This window comes from Pelophylax lessonae (genome assembly GCF_965119305.1).
Source record: "Pelophylax lessonae genome assembly, chromosome: 5".
Classification (NCBI taxonomy): domain Eukaryota; kingdom Metazoa; phylum Chordata; class Amphibia; order Anura; family Ranidae; genus Pelophylax; species Pelophylax lessonae.
Window position 1 is genome coordinate 18,058 of NC_138772.1, and position 22,078 is coordinate 40,135.

Sequence of the window (22,078 nt, forward strand, 5' to 3'; positions counted from 1 at the left end):
GGAGCACAGAGAGTAACATGAGGATGAACTTTCCTAATTTCCCCACAAGGTGGCGACACTTCCCTGATGGCATGCTAGCGGAAGGTCTTGGCTCCACCCTGACGTGTTGCAGAAATATCACCATGCCCTGCTCATAATGTAGCGCACCATCTCCTCCAGTATATAAATGTATACCCATGTGGATATCAATTCTGGGGTATGTTCCTGGTATGGTGGGGTATAAATATTGGGCCATGTTCCTGCCATTCGCCAGAACTGAGGAAGTGATTGAGATAGGCTGTGAAATGTCTTCACCATTACAGGACAGGTCCACTTTAATATGACTGACTCCTGCTTTCTTTTACAAGTCCTTTGACAACCCTCCATTCTACATTTGGCTGATCGCCTCCCCCCAAATTATCATAGACATGCCCCCCCCATCCTGTGTATTGGACGATCTTGGCCCCCCTGGATTAGCAGACACCCCCCTCCATTCTACATATTGGCTGAGCTGATCCTCGCCCCCTTGGGTTAGCAAACACCCCCTCCATTCTACATGTTGGCTGATCTTGCCCCCCCCCCCCCCCGGGTTAGCAGACACCCCCTCCATTCTACATATTGGCTGATCTTGGCCACCCTGGGTTAGCAGACACCCACCTAAATTCTTCATATTGGCTGATCTAGGCCCCCCTGGATTGGCATAGACACCCCTCCATTCTACATATTGGCTGATCTTGCCCCCCTGGGTTAGCAGACACCCCCCTCCATTCTCCATATTGGCTGATCTTGCCCCCCTGGGTTAGCAGACACCCCCTCCTTCCTCCACATTTGCTGATCTTGCCCCCCCCTGGGTTAGCAGACACCCCCATTCTGCATAGTGGCTGATCTCAGCCCCCCTGGGTTAGCATAGACACCCCCCCCCCTCCATTGTACATATTGGCTGATCTTGGCCCCCTGGGTTAGCAGACCCCCCCCCCCTCCATATTGGCTGATCTAGGCCCCCTGGGTTGACATAGACACCCATTACAGTTCCCTGGTTGGTTTTCTGGGTCCAGAATTGAGATTTCCTGTGGGTTGAGGGAGGGTGTATATCCGGCATACTTTGTTGGTCTGATGAAGGTGATGATATCACTGAATGGTTTGTTGGGAATCATCTTCAGTCTTGAGGGATTCCTATAATTACAGCTGTGGGTCCTGGAGGCTCAAACACATCTGGCAAAGGATGGGATGGGGGACATTGGGTAGAGAAAAGGGGAGTATAAGGGTGGATGAGGCACGTGTTGGGGGAAGGAGTGGGAGGGAATGAGGGACAGGTGGTAGGTCAATGGGCACGATGGTGGATGCTCACTTTCCAGCTGAAAGAGATGAATAAATTATTATTCCATAAAGGATGAAGAGTCTTCCCCCACCCACATCTGATCCAATACAGCATCATTGTGTCTGCCTCTGGGCTGTAGAAGTCCTGGCGGTTCATGACGTCATTAAGGGTCGACCGGCCAAAGAAGAATACATATTCCATAACATGGAAACGGCTTCAATAAAGAGAGATGCACTAAAAAGGTACCCAAAGCCAAGACTTTTACTTTTTAGTGGAGCGGGGAAGGAACCCCTATCAGGTGTCTCTGCTGGTAGTATTCCCTCCTCCCCCATCTAACCATTGTCATGGGGCAAAGGCTGATTGGAAAATCTCAAATTTTACAACAGTTGCCTTCCAGTGGGGAAGATTTCTCTTCACTTCCTCTTGTGGCTCTAGGACAGGAAGTGAATCCTTACAAAGTGAGAGACATAGAAAAAAAACCTGACAAGGGTTCCAACCATTCCATACTCCATGAAAACACTGTTATATACCGTATAACCATTGATTGTTCTCTGTGTATTATTTAGAAATATGTAAAGTAAGTTTCTCCATTGTCAGACCCAGAATTTGACCCCGTGTGTTCTCCCTAAGGTTCTTATTGTAAGATTTGCAATACAAAAGACAACTCAAAAATGGCTGAGAAAAATGTTCTAACATATTAGAAATTCCTTCTGCTCTGAAACCTTGTCTGGGCCCTGTGCCAGACACATGACCATGCTAAGTATGAGGAAGAGTAGGAGCTGAAACCTTGTCTCAGTGCTGTGCTAGACCCATAGGCACCCTACGTTTGATGAGGAATAGGGCCTGAAACCTTGTCTGGGATCTGTGTTGGACCCATGGCCATATTAAGTATGGGGAAGGATAGGACCTGAAGCCTTGTGTGTTCTCTGTGATGGATCTGAGGCAATCCTAAGTATGATGAGGAATAGGGCCTGAAACCTTGTCTGAGCTCTGTGTTGGACCCATGGCCATATTAAGTATGGGGAAGGATAGGACCTGAAGCCTTGTGTGTTCTCTGTGATGGATCTGAGGCAATCCTAAGTATGATGAGGAATAGGGCCTTGCCTTGTCTGGGCTCGGTGCTGGACCCAAAGCCGTCCTAAGTATGATGAGGAATAGGGCCTTGCCTTGTCTGGGCTCGGTGCTGGACCCAAAGCCATCCTAAGTATGATGAGGAATAGGGCCTTGCCTTGTCTGGGCTCTGTGCAGGACCCAAAGCCGTCCTAAGTATGATGAGGAATAGGGCCTTGCCTTGTCTGGGCTCGGTGCTGGACCCAAAGCCATCCTAAGTATGATGAGGAATAGGGCCTTGCCTTGTCTGGGCTCGGTGCAGGACCCAAAGCCGTCCTAAGTATGATGAGGAATAGGGCCTTGTCTGGGCTCTGTGCTGGACCCAAAGCCGTCCTAAGTATGATGAGGAATAGGGCCTTGCCTTGTCTGGGCTCGGTGCTGGACCCATGGCCATACTACGTTTTGGGAAGGCCTTGTTTAGGCTCTGTGATGGATCCGTGCCCATCCTAAGTAGGATGAGGACTAGGGGCTGAAGCCTTGTCTGGGCTCTACGTTTGACGCATGGCCATTTTAAGTATGGGGAAAGATAGGACCTGCAGCTTTGTTTGGGCTGTGATGGACCTTTGGCCACCCTAAGTATGAGAGGAATAGGCCTTGAAGCCTTGTCTGGGCTCTGTGCTGAACCACTTGCCATACTAAGTATTGGGAAGGATAGGACCTGAAGCCTCATTTGGAATCTATGATGGACCTGTGGCCATCCTAAGTATGATGAGGAATAGGGCCTGAACCCTTCTCTGTACTGGACCCATGGATGTACTAAGTATGGGGAGAGATAGGGCCTGAAGCCTTGTCTGGGCTCTGTACTAGACCCATGGCCATACTAAGTTTGGGTAGAGATAGGTGCTGAAGCCTTGTCTCAGTGCTGTGTTTGGCCCATAGCTGTTCTCTACAGCAGGCAACTAAACATTGAGTCACACAAATGCCCCTCCTGCATGGCTGCCCCCTGCTAAACACAAGCCTCCCCTCCCTCCTCAGCTCCTGTGCTTTCTGGAGGAATCCTAAACTGCTTCTGGAGGAAGTTGCTCATTCTTCTGTCCAGTCCCTTGGGGTTGATATTGTCATTGTAGTGACTGATCACCATACTGCAGGCTGTCTTCTCTGTGACAGTTTACCATCCTTTACCAGCTCAGCACCAGACACAAGCCCCTTTGTGTAAATGGGTTCTCCTGGATTGATGGGTCCGTTCGGAGGGTGGCAATAGGACCGGAACCAGGGTGGACCTTATACACTCAACATTTTACTCTGATTGGCCCACAAGAACCATGGTGTGTCTATATCCATTACCTGGAAGTGTGAACGACTCCTGGGACTCGGTATCCTCACCTGAAAATATAATCAAATGTGTAAACTAGAGTTCCTGGATCTACAAGAACGATTGTCTCATCAGTATGGTAATCTTTTAGGGTCTTACTTTCTTTAGACTCCAGAGACTCGGCGGGGATGTCCAGGACAGGACCTGCCAAAGAGACAAAATGTCAGGAGAGATCCAGCCAATCGCATCTCACCATCCAGCTTCTGGACGAATGTAATATGAGGAGGCTGAAAATCCCTATGATTCAACAAGACCCCCACTCTACAGTGCATGGTACTCCCCTTCTCCCCCCACACCCCAATGTTTCAGCGGGAGCTGAGTGCCCTATGTGGGGAGGAGGAAACCTAGTCCTGTACCATGCTAAGGACAGTGAAACCTTACAGGACAAGAGAAGTGGTACCATGCAGCCCTTCCATACAGAATCGGAACAGATACCGGGAATTACACCCCGGTATACAGGACAAGAGAAACTCCTCGCCCCCATATTGGAACTCTACCCTATTGACCCTGCATGCTGCCCTACCTACCACCGACCTCTGCACAATACCCTACCAACTATCAACCCCTGCACGCTGCCCTACATCCCACCCACCCCTGCACAATGCCCTACATCCCACCCACCTCTGCACAATGCCCTACATCCCACCCACCTCTGCACACTGCCCTACATCCCACCCACCTCTGTACAATGCCCTACATCCCACCCACCTCTGCACACTGCCCTACATCCCACCGACCTCTGCACACTGCCCTACATCCCACCGACCTCTGCACACTGCTCTACACCCTACTGACCTCTGTACACTGCCCTACATTCTACTGACCACTGTACACTGTTCTACATACTACTGACCTCTGTACACTGCTCTACATCCTACTGACCTCTGTACACTGCTCTACATCCTACTGACCTCTGTACACTGCTCTACATACTACTGACCTCTGTACACTGCCCTACATACTACTGACCTCTGTACACTGCCCTACATACTACTGACCTCTGTACACTGCCCTACATCCCACCGACCTCTGTACACTGCTCTACATACTACTGACCTCTGTACACTGCCCTACATCCCACCGACCTCTGTACACTGCCCTACATCCCACCGACCTCTGTACACAGCCCTACATCCCCCCGACCTCTGTACACTGCCCTACATCCCCCCGACCTCTGTACACTGCCCTACATCCCACTGACCTCTGTACACTGCCCTACATCCCACCGACCTCTGTACACTGCCCTACATCCCCCCGACCTCTGTACACTGCCCTACATCCCACTGACCTCTGTACACTGCCCTACATCCCCCCGACCTCTGTACACTGCTCTACATACTACTGACCTCTGTACACTGCCCTACATCCCACCGACCTCTATACACTGCCCTACATACTACTGACCTCTGTACACTGCCCTACATCCCACTGACCTCTGTACACTGCCCTACATCCCACCGACCTCTGTACACTGCCCTACATACTACCGACCTCTGTACACTGCTCTACATACTACCGACCTCTGTACACTGCCCTACATACTACTGACCTCTGTACACTGCCCTACATACTACTGACCTCTGTACACTGCCCTACATCCCACTGACCTCTGTACACTGCTCTACATACTACTGACCTCTGTACACTGCCCTACATCCCACCGACCTCTGTACACTGCCCTACATCCCCCCGACCTCTGTACACTGCCCTACATCCCCCCGACCTCTGTACACTGCCCTACATCCCCCCGACCTCTGTACACTGCCCTACATCCCACCGACCTCTGTACACTGCTCTACATCCTACTGACCTCTGTACACTGCCCTACATACTACTGACCTCTGTACACTGCCCTACATACTACTGACCTCTGTACACTGCCCTACATACTACTGACCTCTGTACACTGCTCTACATACTACTGACCTCTGTACACTGCCCTACATCCCCCCGACCTCTGTACACTGCCCTACATCCCCCCGACCTCTGTACACTGCCCTACATCCCCCCGACCTCTGTACACTGCCCTACATCCCACCGACCTCTGTACACTGCTCTACATCCTACTGACCTCTGTACACTGCCCTACATACTACTGACCTCTGTACACTGCCCTACATACTACTGACCTCTGTACACTGCTCTACATACTACTGACCTCTGTACACTGCCCTACATCCTACTGACAACTGGTGGAGCGAGTCGGCCTACAGTACCAGCTGTTCTGCCTCCATGATGGACTCCAGCATCAGACTTGTGCTGGTGATCAATTACTCCCCAGTAATTTAAAATGATGATCTTGTTGTTCAGGTAAATCTCCACATCTAAAGATTGCCTACCCCGATCTATAAATTTTTCATGGGAGAGGTGCGCCATCTAGTGACCACATCTGGTACACACAGTGACCGCATTACCATCCAGGATGCAGCCACCATCATCAAGCTGGGGGCCCCAATCTTGGCTAAAGCCCCGTACACACTTGACGGAAATCGGATGAAATATCCTCTGATTTTTCTCTCTCTTGCTCAGCGTTTATAACCGTTTTTAGTTGGCAGTGCATAAATGTTCATGAAATTTCTCGTCAGATTTTTTTATTTTTTTTTTTGGGACATTTGTTCCCAGACTTCCGGGTTGTCAGCAACTTCAGATCATGCGCGGTCTTTCGTATTCGATTTTTAACGGACGTACTGCATACACATTAAACTAAAATTGGTCGTCTGGGGACAGACGATAAAAATTTTAGTGTTTGTCCCTCCGTTTTTTTTCGTAGAAAATGTCGGCTGCTGAAAGTTGTGTACACACTAGCCGAATCGTACGATTTTACCTCGGACGGGAATTTTCGGCAGATTTTCTACTAGTGTGTTCCCCACTTAAGAGGTGACAGGCTCATTTACAGCCAATGAAAATCACCAGGAACCAGTGACATCACCACATGTGAGGCCCGGTCTGGTAGTGCAGTATTGGTCCTCACCTGCAGGCGCGCTCTCCACGTTCTCGCTGTTCTCACTGTTGGAGGACTCGCTGTTGGATGATGCACTCTCTGCCGTTCCGTCCGTCTGCAGTCTCTGACCTCCCGGGAAGCTGACTGCATCCTCTGTGAAGGAGAGGAGAGAGTGAATCCCGAGGACAGACAAGACTCCAGAGGGGGGCGCTCTGTGACCGGAGCTTACCTGAGGGCTGCGATGTGGTCTCCGGCAGGGAATTGGCATCAGCTGGAAGACAGAAAATACCAAAGAGGACCGGTCATCAATTATTACCTCCAATCACCCAACTACAGTCCCAGGGAGGAGGGGGTGTGCTGATACCCACATAGCGTACCCCCAGGGGACTCCACCACCATGACACATCAATATCCCTACAAAAAAATCTCAAGCAGTGTTGTCAGCCCTGACTGACTTCTCCTCTACTGAACTACAGCACACCGCCCCCATCCATAACCCCTCCTCAACCTCTCCTTTACTATCCTGAACCTCCTTCCTCTCCATAACCCATCCGCTCTTCGACTACAGATCACCTTCCATCTCCAAACCCTTCCTCCACTGCGTTGCTGGACTATAGAACACCCACTTCCTCCAGGGAGAACCGCTATTTCTACGTGTAGCTTCGTCCTCCTCCGGGGGGAGCCACTCTTTCCATGTGTAGCTTCCTCCTCCGGGAGGGGGGGGGGGGGAGCAGCTCTTTCCATGTGTAGCTTCCTCCTCCGGGGGGGGGGGGGCAGCTCTTTCCATGTGTAGCTTCCTCCCCTGGGGGGGGGCCGCTCTTTCCATGTGTAGCTTCCTCCTCCTCCGGGGGGAGCAGCTCTTTCCATGTGTAGCTTCCTCCTCCGGGGGGGGGGGGGAGAGCAGCTCTTTCCATGTGTAGCTTCCTCCTCCGGGGGGGGGGGGGGAGAGCAGCTCTTTCCATGTGTAGCTTCCTCCTCCGGGGGGGGAGCAGCTCTTTCCATGTGTAGCTTCCTCCTCCTCCGGGGGGGAGCCACTCTTTCCATGTGTAGCTTCCTCCTCCGGGGGGAGCAGCTCTTTCCATGTGTAGCTTCCTCCTCCTCCGGGGGGGAGCCACTCTTTCCATGTGTAGCTTCCTCCTCCGGGGGGAGCAGCTCTTTCCATGTGTAGCTTCCTCCTCCGGGGGGGGGGGGGCAGCTCTTTCCATGTGTAGCTTCCTCCTCCTCCGGGGGGGAGCCACTCTTTCCATGTGTAGCTTCCTCCTCCGGGGGGAGCAGCTCTTTCCATGTGTAGCTTCCTCCTCCTCCGGGGGGGAGCCACTCTTTCCATGTGTAACTTCCTCCTCCGGGGGGAGCAGCTCTTTCCATGTGTAGCTTCCTTCTCCAGGGGGAGCTACTCGTCCCATGTGTAGCTTCCTCCTCCGGGAGGGGGGGGGGAGAGCAGCTCTTTCCATGTGTAGCTTCCTCCTCCGGGGGGGGGGGGGAGCAGCTCTTTCCATGTGTAGCTTCCTCCTCCTCCGGGGGGGGGGAGCCACTCTTTCCATGTGTAGCTTCCTCCTCCGGGGGGGGGGGGCAGCTCTTTCCATGTGTAACTTCCTTCTCCGGGGGGAGCTACTCGTCCCATACATAGGTTCCTCCTCTAACGGGGAGCCGCTCTTTCCACCTGTAACTTCCTCCCCCGGGGGAGCTGTTTGGCCCATGCATAACTTCCTCCTCCACAAGGAGCTGGAGTTGAAATTGAATTTGTTTTTTTACTAAACGTTAATTTAAAACTAACCGGTCCTCTGCAGCCTCGGTGCCCCATAACTGGCCACTGTGGGTGAAGATGGTTGAGCCGCAGTTTTAATGCCCCCCAGACTCACTTTTACCCACTCATGTGACCCATTCATGTCAGCGGGGGCTTTTCAAGAAAAGGAAGGGAGGAGACGATATATCATCTTCCAGCTGCCTGGCAACTGCCCTCTGAAACGTGCAGATTGGTTATCAGAGGGGTGGGAAGGGTTTTCCCCGGTGTGAATGAGCCTCACCATTGCTAAATCCAAGACAGACACAATCAACAGATCTACACCAACCAACCAGTCATCGGACCTAAACCAACCAACAAACCAGTTATCGGACCCACACCAACCAGTCATCGGACCTAAACCAACCAACAAACCAGTTATCGGACCCACACCAACCAGTCATCGGACCTAAACCAACCAACAAACCAGTTATCAGACCCACACCAACCAACCAGTCATCGGACCTAAACCAATCAACCAACAAACCAGTTATCGGACCCACACCAACCAGTCATCGGACCTAATCCAACCAACAAACCAGTTATCAGACACACACCAACCAACCAGTCATCGGACCTAAACCAACCAACAAACCAGTTATTGGACCCACACCAACCAGTCATCGGACCTAAACCAACCAACAAACCAGTTATTGGACCCACACCAACCAACCAGTCATCGGACCTAAACCAACCAACAAACCAGTTATCAGACACACACCAACCAACCAGTTATCGGACCTAAACCAACCAACAAACCAGTTATCGGACCCACACCAACCAACCAGTCATCGGAACTAAACCAACCAACCAATCAGTCATCGGACCCACACCAACCAACCAGTCATCAGACCCCCACTCACCAACCAGTCATTGGATCGACTCCAACCAGTAAGTCATTGGACCTACACCAACCAACCAGTCAGTCATCAGACCCATGGCAACCGATCTATTCATGGATACAATGTGATCACGATGTAACAGCTCTGATCCAATCAGACTCCTATCACCAATCATTATCGGGGATTAAGAATAACAATAAAATAATCAGACACCATGGAATCCACCCCATAATAATCCAAAACTGATCGCCATACAGAGTGGGACAACATTCCATCTCATCCCCTCCTCCCATGGGGTGACAACACCGCTGTGTGATTTCCCTGCAGAGCTGAGAGCGTTGTCACCCAGTCACAGGAAGTGGTGCAATATCAGATCTCCTGGCGGGATCACCAGGAAATAGATCTCCATGTACTGACAGATCTGATTTCTATCAGATTCATCCTTTCTGATTTCTCCACATTTGTAATTTATGTACAGAAGTGCGATTGGCCAATCAGAATCCGCCGTGTCCTAGACTGACGTGTGGCTGCTCAGCTTTACTCCTCACATTGTTAATGGCCCTCGGAGTCCGTCTGTCCATCCATCCCCAGGATGCCCCCCTCCCCCCAGTCTCAGCACAATGAGGCCCCTGTGGGTGAGTAGAGGGGCCCCCAGCAATAGGAGACACAAAGGGCCCCTCTACCAGGATGGACCCTGAAAGATGATCGTCCCCGTCTCGCTCCGGCCGGGAATACGGCGGTTTTGTGTCTGCCCGCTGAAGCGAAGGACGATCGGGGTCAGGAGGAAATCCAAGACGTTTCAGTTTGTGACCTTCAATCCCGAAATTCAACCTCCAAAATCTGAGAGGCGAGGAGGAGAGCGAGGATCTGAGATTTCCCATCACTGCGTCCAGGGGAATCAAAGGGTCTGTGCTGCCACAAATCCCCCCCACCCCCCACCATGGGGTAGACTGGACAGGGGGGAGGGGAGTCCACTATGTCCCATGTGTAGGGATATGATGGTCGGTCTGCAGATTAGAAATCCGGCCCCACAGCTGACAATGTCTTCATCAGATTTCCAAAGCTGCCCATACACCATACAATCTGATTGTACAGTCTGCTCTACATCTACCACCAGCTGTGTAGTATAACGACCAGCCTGATTGGATGCTGATTGAACGGAGTGTTATTTGTCCTCAGAGTGATTGTATAGTGTATGGCCACATATTTCCTCCAATCACATTGTAAGGTGTGTGGGCGGAGCTATAAAAGAAGGGGCACCAGTCGTATTTCAGGAGAGATGTGATTGATGGGGGAGCAGAGGATCACCCTGAGATAGACGGGAATACACTGGGGGAGATTGGCCCTATCATCCTCCATATCAACCCCCTACATCCCCCCTCCCCCCCAGGGCCCTGAGCTGTGCTCCCCCATACTCACCCTGGAAGGACATTCCCCTACATCCCCCCTCCCCCACAGGGCCCTGAGCTGTGCTCCCCCATACTTACCCCTGGGGGGCCACCCCCTACATCCCCCCTCCCCCACAGGGCCCTGAGCTGTTTTCCCCCATAATCACCCCTGGGGGGCCACCCCCTACATCCCCCCTCCCCCCCAGGGCCCTGAGCTGTGCTCCCCCATACTCACCCTGGAAGGACATTCCCCTACATCCCCCCTCCCCCACAGGGCCCTGAGCTGTTTTCCCCCATACTCACCCCTGGGGGGCCACCCCCTACATCCCCCCTCCCCCCCAGGGCCCTGAGCTGTGCTCCCCCATACTCACCCTGGAAGGACATTCCCCTACATCCCCCCTCCCCCACAGGGCCCTGAGCTGTGCTCCCCCATACTCACCCCTGGGGGGCCACCCCCTACATCCCCCCTCCCCCCCAGGGCCCTGAGCTGTGTTCCCCCATACTCACCCCTGGGGGGCCACCCCCTACATCCCCCCTCTCCCACAGGGCCCTGAGCTGTGCTCCCCCATACTCACCCCTGGGGGGCCACCCCCTACATCCCCCCTCCCCCCCAGGGCCCTGAGCTGTGTTCCCCCATACTCACCCCTGGGGGGCCACCCCCTACATCCCCCCTCTCCCACAGGGCCCTGAGCTGTGTTCCCCCATACTCACCCCTGGGGGGCCACCCCCTACATCCCCCCTCCCCCCCAGGGCCCTGAGCTGTGTTCCCCAAAACTCACCCCTGGGGGGCCACCCCCTACATCCCCCCTCCCCCCCAGGGCCCTGGGCTGTGTTCCCCCATACTCACCCCTGGGGGGCCACCCCCTACATCCCCCCTCCCCCCCAGGGCCCTGAGCTGTGTTCCCCAATACTCACCCCTGGGGGGCCACCCCCTACAACCCCCCCCAGGGCCCTGAGCTGTGCTCCCCCATACTCACCCCTGGGGGGCCATCCCCCTCCCCCCCAGGGCCCTGAGCTGTGCTCCCCCATACTCACCCCTGGGGGGCCATCCCCCCTCCCCCACATGGCCCTGAGCTGTGCTCCCCCATAGTGCTCCCCCATACTCACCCCGGGGGGGCCATCACCTACATCCCCCACCCCCTCCCTGGGCCCTGAGCTTTGCTCCCCCATACTCACCCCTGAGGGGCCATCCCTTACATCCCCCTCCTCCACAGGGCCCTGAGCTGTGCTCCCCCATACTCACCCCTGGGGGGCCATCCCCTACATCCCCCCTCCCCCACAGGGCCCTGAGCTGTGATCCCCCCATAGTGCTCCTCCATACCCACCCCCGGGAGGCCATCCCCTTTATCCGCAAGGAGCCCTGAGATGTGCTCCCCCATAGTGCTCCTCCATACTCACAGCTGGAGGGCCCTCCCCTGTATCACCCCTCCCCCGGACCCTGAGCTGTGATCCCCCATAGTGTTCCTTCATATTCACCCCTGGGGGCTGTTCCCTATATCCCCCCTGGGGCCCTAAGATGTGAGGAGGAGATTTCATTGGATGAAGACTGAGTTCTTCATATGAATGGAGGTTATATAGAATATAATAATCTGTCATCCCCCCCCCCCCCCCAGATTGGTGTCACCAGAACACGGACATCCCACATGGTGTCACTCACTGGGCTGCGGAGAGTCGGTCACTTCCTCGTTCTCTGTGGAGAGAAAAATATTATCAGCAAAGAGCAGAAACCCCCATCTGACCCCTGACCCCCATCCCCTTACACCCCCTCCCCCAATACCAGCGATAGCAGATGTGCCGCCATATTGAGATCTGGAGAGTGGGCGGGGCAGGGACCTTATAGGAGGGATGGTGGTCATATGTCAGGAAGGGACATCATATGTTCAAGAAGACACTCCCCCCTAGATAGGAAATGACATCACACGTACATACCTGGGAATTATCCGAAGTCAGGGTGGGGGAGGGGCTAATGGTGTGCTGTCCAGGAATACAGGAAACTGTTTAATAACTGTGAACATAGAATTTCCCCCAACCAGATACGGGGCTCACAGTGCTGAGGACAGGCAGGTCGAGGTTTGGATTATAGAGATCAGATCCCCCAAACAGACCAGACAATATGGGGGCAACGAATGGGGGATGGATAAATCCAGACTCCATGTTCACTATTATTTTGTATAGTTTGGGGCCCCAACAATCTGGATGCTCCGGCTGTATAATCTGTATGGAGCTCCATCCTGTGTACCGGCGATGGGATGGGGACTTCCTGTCTGCTGCCAGAACAATACTAGGTGGGCCCCCGAGTACTGCTCAACCATTCAGAGGAAGCCTTGTATGTTATTAGTGAATACACGGCTTCCTCTGGTTGGCTGAGGTGGAGATTGTGAAGTCATCCTTCTGCCCCTCCACCATTCCTCCATTCATCCTGTAATAACATTCCATCTTGCACCCCATTATTACAGAATGAATGGAGGAATGGAGGCACGGTAGGAGGATAACTTTACAATCTCCACCTCAGCCTCAGAGGAACATACAAGGCTTCCTATGAATGGTTGAGCAGTACTCGGGCCCCACTCAGTATTTTTCTGGCAGCAGACGGGAAGTCCCCATTCCATACCAGAACACAGCACCGTACCCCGGATGGAGTCGATACCCCCATATAGATTATACATCTGGATGTAGTGTTTTCTCTCTAGGGCAAATGTTACTCATGGCCACTATCATGGCCACTAGATGGAGCTGATAGTCATAGGAAGTAAGTATTTGTTTCCGATCAGCTCCATCTTGTGGCCATGATGAGATATTTTCCCTAAATATTTTCATTCTGCATGAATGAATAACATTCGACCTGGAGAGAAAAGTTTATTATTTGATTGTTCGTGGTGAAAGAGGACGCAGTCCCTGGATATTATTTGAACATAGACGGATCCATGTGCAGTCCTATATACTTTATATGATGTTATAGAGATCTGCTGATGTGATTGGGTGATAAAATTCATTATTCTGTGACTCCAGTATAGAATATTACATGCAAATGTTATAGGAGTCACTACACCCTCCGTACCCCTATACTGCCTACAAGACCTCTGACAGTCCTCAGAACTGACTTCTTCTCCAAGTCTCAGACCACCCCTGAGGAGGACAGAGAACCGCCCACATCTCCTCCCACCTCTATAATCTTCCCCAGCACCAATAGGACGAGACTGATGTCACTACTAGTGTCAGCCTATGACAAGGGAGCCAGAGAGAACTCCCAGCAATACGGATTGGCCGGAGTCTCAGGGAAAGAGTCAGAGTTCCCAGCTATGGCGGAGGAAATTACGTCACACCTCGTGGGGGGGAGAGGAAGTGACGTCACACAATTCGAGGAGAGGAAGTGACGTCACACGTAGAGAAGGTCATACCTGCGATGGAGCTCTCCACGGTGGGGGTCAGGTTGCTGCCAGTCACAGCTTCCTCTATAAATAGAAAAATTTATTGATACAATGAATCTGATCAGAGAAGATCTATAGATCACCTCCAGGAGGCGGAGAAATCCCAGACTCACCCTGAGCCGCCACAATGGAGGAGAGCAGAGCGGCAGCCAATGAGAGGAGCAGAATCCTGTGGGAGAGAAAACATCGGATTACCGACACCAAGAACAACGAATGATTTATTACTGGATGGAGGCACCTGTGTCACTGGTCCCCGACACACCCCCATTACACAGTGCCCCCCCATCCCTGACACACCCCCATTACACAGTGCCCCCCCATCCCCGACACACCCCCATTACACAGTGCCCCCCATCTCCGACACACCCCCATTACACAGTGCCCCCGACACACCCCCATTACACAGTGCCCCCCATCCCTGACACACCCCCATTACACAGTGCCCCCCCCATCCCCGACACACCCCCATTACACAGTGCCCCCCCATCCCCGACACACCCCCATTACACAGTACCCCCCCATCCCCGACACACCCCCATTACACAGTGCCCCCCGACACACCCCCATTACACAGTGCCCCCCCATCCCTGACACACCCCCATTACACAGTGCTCCCCCGAGGCTCCGACACCCCCCATTACACAGTGCCCCCCCATCCCAACACACCTCCATTACACAGTGCCCCCCCGATTCTCAACACACCCCCATTACACAGTCCACCCCCAATCCCCGACACACCCCCATTACACAGTGCCCCCCGATCCCTGACACCCCCCCATTACACAGTGCCCCCCATCCCTGACACACCCCCATTACACAGTACCCACCCGATCCCCGACACACCCCCATTACACAGTGCCCCCCGACACACCCCATTACACAGTGCCCCCCCATCGTTGACACACCCCCATTACACAGTGCTCCCCCGATCCTCCGACACACCCCCATTACACAGTGCCCCCCCATCCCCGACACACCCCCATTACACAGTGCTCCCCCGATCCCCCGACAAACCCCCCATTAGACAGTGCCCCCCTGATCCCAACACACCTCCATTACACAGTGCCCCCCCCCGATTCTCAACACACCCCCATTACACAGTGCCCCCCTGATCTCTGACACACCCCCATTACACAGTCCCCCCCCCAATCCCCGGCAGTCCCCCATTACACAGTGCGCCCCTTGATCCCCCGACACCCCCCCGATCCTCCAACAAACCCCCATTACACAGTGCCCCCCAAATCCTCAGACACACCCCCATTACACAGTACCCCCGATCCCTGACACACCCCCATTACACAGTGTCCCCCCAATCCCGACACACCCCAATTACACAGTGCCCCCCCATCCCCAACACACCCCAATTACACAGTGCCCCCCCCATCCCCGACACACCCCCATTACACAGTGCTCCCTCGATCTTCCGACACACCCCCATTACACAGTGCCCCCCAATCCCGACACACCCACATTACACAGTACCCCCCGATCCTCAACACACCCTCATTACACAGTGCCTCCCCCCTGATCTCCGACACACCCCCATTACACAGTGCCCCCCCTAATCCCCAACAGACCCCCATTACACAGTGCCCCCCTTGATCCCCCAACACACCCCCATTACACAGTGCCCCCCCCGTTCCTCCAACACACCCCCATTACACAGTGCACCCGGTCCTCTGACACACCCCCATTACACAGTGCCCCCCCTGATCCCCGACACCCCCCATTACACAGTACCCCCCATCCCTGACACACCCCCATTACACAGTGTCCCCCCCCCGACACACCCCCATTACACAGTGCCCTCCCTAATCCCCGACAGACCCCCATTACACAGTGCCCCCCTTGATCCCCTGACACCCCCCCCGATCCTCCAAAACACCCCATTACACAGTGCCCCCCAATCCTCCGACACACCCCCATTACACAGTGCCCCCCTTGATCCCCTGACACCCCCCCCCGATCCTCCAAAACACCCCATTACACAGTGCCCCCCAATCCTCCGACACACCCCCATTACACAGTACCCCCATCCCCAACACACCCCCATTACACAGTGTCCCCCCGATCCCCGACACACCCCCATTACACAGTACCCCCCAATCCCCGACACACCCCAATTACACAGTGCCCCCCAACACACCCCCATTACACAGTGCCCCCCCATCCCCGACACACCCCCATTACACAGTGCTCCCTCGATCTTCCGACACACCCCCATTACACAGTGCCCCCCGATCCCGGCACACCCCCATTACACAGTGTCCCCCCGATCCCCGACACACCCCCATTACACAGTACCCCCCAATCCCCGACACACCCCAATTACACAGTGCCCCCCAACACACCCCCATTACACAGTGCCCCCCCATCCCCGACACACCCCCATTACACAGTGCTCCCTCGATCTTCCGACACACCCCCATTACACAGTGCCCCCCGATCCCGGCACACCCCCATTACACAGTGCCCCCCGGATCCTCAACACACCCCCATTACACAGTGCCCCCCCTGATCTCCGACACACCCCCATTACACAGTGCCCCCCCAATCCCAAACAGACCCCCATTACACAGTGCCCCTCTTGATCCCCCAACACACCTCCATTACACAGTGCCCCCCAGATCCTCCAACACACCCCTTTTACACAGTGCCCCCCCCGATCCCCGACAGACCCCCATTACACAGTGTCCCCCCTGATCCCCGACACACTCAAATTACACAGTGCCCCCTGACCTCCGACACATCCCCATTAAACAGTGCCCCCCTGATCCCAGACACATCCCCATTACACAGTACCCCCCCAATCCCCGACACACCCCCATTACACAATGCCCCCCGATCCCCGACACACCCCCATTACACAGTGCCCCCCCCCCCCGATCCCCGATACACCCCCATTACACAATGCCCCCCGATCCCAGACACACCCCCATTACACAGTGCCCCCCAATCACCGACACCCCCCCATTACACAGTGCCCACTGATCTTAGATACACCCCATTACACAGTGCCCCCCAATCCCCGACACACCCCCATTACACAGTGCCCTCTGATCCCCGACACAGCCATTACACAGTGCCCTCTGATCCCCGACACACATCGACTACACAGTACCCCCCAATCCCCAACACACACCAACTACACAGCGCCCCCTAATCCCCAACACACCCCATTACACAGTGCCATCTGATCCCCGACACAGCCATTACACAGTGCCCCCGATCCCAGACACACCCCCATTACACAGTGCCCACTGATCCCCGACACACCCCATTACACAGCGCCCCCCCATCCCCGAAACACACGCGCGACTACACAGCTCCCCCCGATCCCAGACACACCCCCATTACACAGTGCCCCCCAATCACCAACACACCCCCATTACACAGTGCCCACTGATCCCAGACACACAGCCATTACACAGTGCCCCCGATCCCCGACACACCCCCATTACACAGTGCCCCCGATCCCCGACACACCCCCATTACACAGTGCCCCCAATCCCTAACACAGCCATTACACAGTGCCCTCTGATCCTCGAGACACTCCGTCTACACAGTGCACCCCGATCCCCACCACAGCCATTACACAGTGCCCTCTGATCCCCGACACACCCCCATTACACAGTGCCCCCCAATCACCAACACACCCCCATTACACAGTGCCCACTGATCCCAGACACACAGCCATTACACAGTGCCCCCGATCCCCGACACACCCCCATTACACAGTGCCCCCGATCCCCGACACACCCCCATTACACAGTGCCCCCAATCCCTAACACAGCCATTACACAGTGCCCTCTGATCCTCGAGACACTCCGTCTACACAGTGCACCCCGATCCCCACCACAGCCATTACACAGTGCCCTCTGATCCCCGACACACCCCCATTACACAGTGCCCCCCCCCCAATCCCAGACACACCCCCATTACACAGTGTCCCCAATCCCCAACATCCCCCCATTACACAGTGTCCATTGATCCTAGATACACCCCATTACACAGCGCCCCCCGATCCCCGACACACCCTAATTACACAGTGACCCCGATCCCCAAGACACAGCCATTACACAGTGCCCTCTGATCCCCGACACACATCGACTACACAGCGCCCCCCGATCCCCGACACACACACTTAATACACAGCGCCCCCGATCCCCAACACACCCCCCATTACACAGTGCCCTCTGATCCCCGACACCCCCATTACACAGTGCCCCCCGATCCCAGACACACCCCCATTACACAGTGCCCAATGATCCCCGACACACCGACTACACAGCGCCCCCCGATCCCAGACACACAGCCATTACACAGTGCCCCCCAATCACCGACACACCCCCATTACACAGTGCCCACTGATCCCAGACACACCCCATTACACAGCGCCCCATCCCCGACACACACCGACTACACAGTGCCCTCCGATCCCAGACACACAGCCATTACACAGTGCCCCCCAATCACCAACACACCCCCATTACACAGTGCCCCGATCTCCGACACAGCCATTACACAGTGCCCTCTGATCCCCGAGACACTCCGTCTACACAGTGCACCCCGATCCCTGCCACAGCCATTACACAGTGCCCTCTGATCCCTGACACCCCCCCATTACACAGTGCCCCCCCCAATCCCCGACACACCCCCATTACACAGTGCACCCTCGATCCCCAACACCCCCCCCATTACACAGTGCCCCCCCATCCCCAACACACCCCCCATTACACAGTGCCCCCCCGATCCCCGACACACCCCCATTACACAGTGCCCCCGATCCCCGCCACACCCCCATTACACAGTGCCCCCCCGATCCCCGACACCCCCCCATTACACCCCCCCATCCCCGACACCCCCCCCATTACACAGTGCCCCCCGATGTCTGACACACAAATTTATATACACACACATAAAGACAGGTGAGCGGGGGAACATGTATACCGTATATACAGACAGGTGAGCGGGGGAACATATATACCGTATATACAGACAGGTGAGCGGGGGAACATATATACCGTATATACAGACAGGTGAGCGGAGAACATGTATACCGTATATACAGACAGGTGAGCGGGGGAACATATATACCGTATATACAGACAGGTGAGCGGGGAACATGTATACCGTATATACAGACAGGTGAGCGGGGGAACATATATACCGTATATACAGACAGGTGAGCGGGGAACATGTATACCGTATATACAGACAGGTGAGCGGGGGACATATATACCGTATATACAGACAGGTGAGCGGAGAACATGTATACCGTATATACAGACAGGTGAGCGGGGGAACATGTATACCGTATATACAGACAGGTGAGCGGGGGAACATGTATACCGTATATACAGACAGGTGAGCGGGGAACATATATACCGTATATACAGACAGGTGAGCGGAGAACATGTATACCGTATATACAGACAGGTGAGCGGGGGAACATGTATACCGTATATACAGACAGGTGAGCGGGGAACATATATACCGTATATACAGACAGGTGAGCGGGGGAACATATATACCGTATATACAGACAGGTGAGCGGGGAACATATATACCGTATATACAGACAGGTGAGCGGGGAACATATATACCGTATATAAAGACAGGTGAGCGGGGAACATATATACCGTATATACAGACAGGTGAGCGGGGAACATATATACCGTATATACAGACAGGTGAGCGGGGAACATATATACCGTATATACAGACAGGTGAGCGGGGGACATGTATACCGTATATACAGACAAATGAGCGGGGAACATATATACCGTATATACAGACAGGTGAGCGGGGAACATATATACATTATATACAGACAAATGAGCGGGGAACATATATACATTATATACAGACAAATGAGCGGGGAACATATATACCGTATATACAGGCAGGTGAGCGGGGAACATATATACAGTATATACAGACAGGTGAGCGGGGAACATATATACAGTATATACAGGCAGGTGAGCGGGGAACATATATACAGTATATACAGACAGGTGAGCGGGGAACATATATACAGTATATACAGACAGGTGAGTGGGTGAATATACAGACAAATGAGCGGGGAACATATATACCGTATATACAGACAGGTGAGCGGGGAACATATATACCGTATATACAGACAGGTGAGCGGGGAACATATATACCGTATATACAGACAGGTGAGCGGGGAACATATATACCGTATATACAGACAGGTGAGCGGGGAACATATATACCGTATATACAGACAGGTGAGCGGGGAACATATATACCGTATATACAGACAGGTGAGCGGGGAACATATATACCGTATATACAGACAGGTGAGCGGGGAACATATATACAGTATATACAGGCAGGTGAGCGGGGAACATATATACCGTATATACAGGCAGGTGAGCGGGGAACATATATACCGTATATACAGACAGGTGAGCGGGGAACATGTATACAGTATATACAGACAGGTGAGCGGGGAACATATATACCGTATATACAGACAGGTGAGCGGGGAACATATATACCGTATATACAGACAGGTGAGCGGGGAACATATATACCGTATATACAGACAGGTGAGCGGGGGAACATATATACCGTATATACAGACAGGTGAGCGGGGAACATGTATACAGTATATACAGACAGGTGAGCGGGGAACATATATACATTATATACAGACAGGTGAGTGGGTGAATATACAGACAGGTGAGCGGGGAACATATATACATTATATACAGACAGGTGAGCGGGGGACATGTATACCGTATATACAGACAAATGAGCGGGGAACATATATACCGTATATACAGACAAATGAGCGGGGAACATATATACAGTATATACAGGCAGGTGAGCGGGGAACATATATACAGTATATACAGACAGGTGAGTGGGTGAATATACAGACAGGTGAGCGGGGAACATATATACATTATATACAGACAGGTGAGCGGGGGACATGTATACCGTATATACAGACAAATGAGCGGGGAACATATATACCGTATATACAGACAAATGAGCGGGGAACATATATACAGTATATACAGGCAGGTGAGCGGGGAACATATATACCGTATATACAGACAGGTGAGCGGGGAACATGTATACCGTATATACAGACAGGTGAGCGGGGAACATATATACCGTATACACAGACAGGTGAGCGGGTGAATATACACAGACAGGTGCGTACCTGGTGAAAGTCCTCATTGTTCCTCCAGTGTGATCAGTACAGAATGGGAGGGACTCTGGGGGGTCTCTGAATATACAGATCAGTCCCCGCCCTTCCTCATACTCAGCCAGCCAATAGAAGAACACCCAAAATTGTCAGAAATCACCTGGCTGCACAGCCTCGCCCTCTACCTGCACCTTAACCCTATAATTGCCATATCTCAGCTGGTGACCACTCCTTTCTCTCCCTGTGTATCTGTATTGGGGGGTAATAAATCTCTGTACAACCAATCCCAGGAAGACCCCCACCTCTTCACCAACCCAGCCGGGAGCCCCCCTCCCCTCCCGAGATCCCATCAATGTACCATCAGTACTAGGAATGCCCATAGTATACCCAGAGCTGTACCATCAATGTACCATCAGTACTAGGAATGCCCATAGTATGCCCAGAGCTGTACCCATCAATATACCATCAGTACTAGAAATGCCCATAGTATGCCCAGAGCATAGAGCCATACCTATCAATGTAACATCAGTACTAGGAATGCCCATAGTATACCCAGAGCTGTACCCATCAATGTAACATCAGTAATAGGAATGCCCATAATATACCCAGAGCTGTACCCATCAATATACCATCAGTAATTGGAATGCCCATAGTATGCCCAGAGCTGTACCAATCAATGTACCATCAGTACTTGGAATGCCCATAGTATACCTAGAGCTGTACCCATCATTATACCATCAGTACTAGGAATACCCATAGTATGCCCAGAGCTGTACCCATTAATGTAACAT

The 22,078-nt window shown here is 53.4% G+C and overlaps 1 protein-coding gene across 1 annotated transcript; it reads right to left on the reverse strand.

Moving 5' to 3' along the window:
- Nucleotides 1–1,158: 1,158 nt before the first annotated feature.
- On the reverse strand, nt 1,159–21,344 carry LOC309557175 (uncharacterized protein). The gene is made up of 9 exons (XM_082259832.1): nt 21,303–21,344; nt 14,212–14,267; nt 14,069–14,122; nt 12,328–12,360; nt 6,890–6,931; nt 6,691–6,813; nt 3,819–3,863; nt 3,692–3,730; nt 1,159–1,334 (listed from the first exon to the last, which is right to left on the reverse strand). The coding sequence occupies exons 1-9, from the start codon at nt 21,317–21,319 to the stop codon at nt 1,324–1,326; spliced, it is 420 nt and encodes a 139-aa protein (XP_082115958.1). The 5' UTR covers nt 21,320–21,344; the 3' UTR covers nt 1,159–1,323.
- Nucleotides 21,345–22,078: the final 734 nt, after the last annotated feature.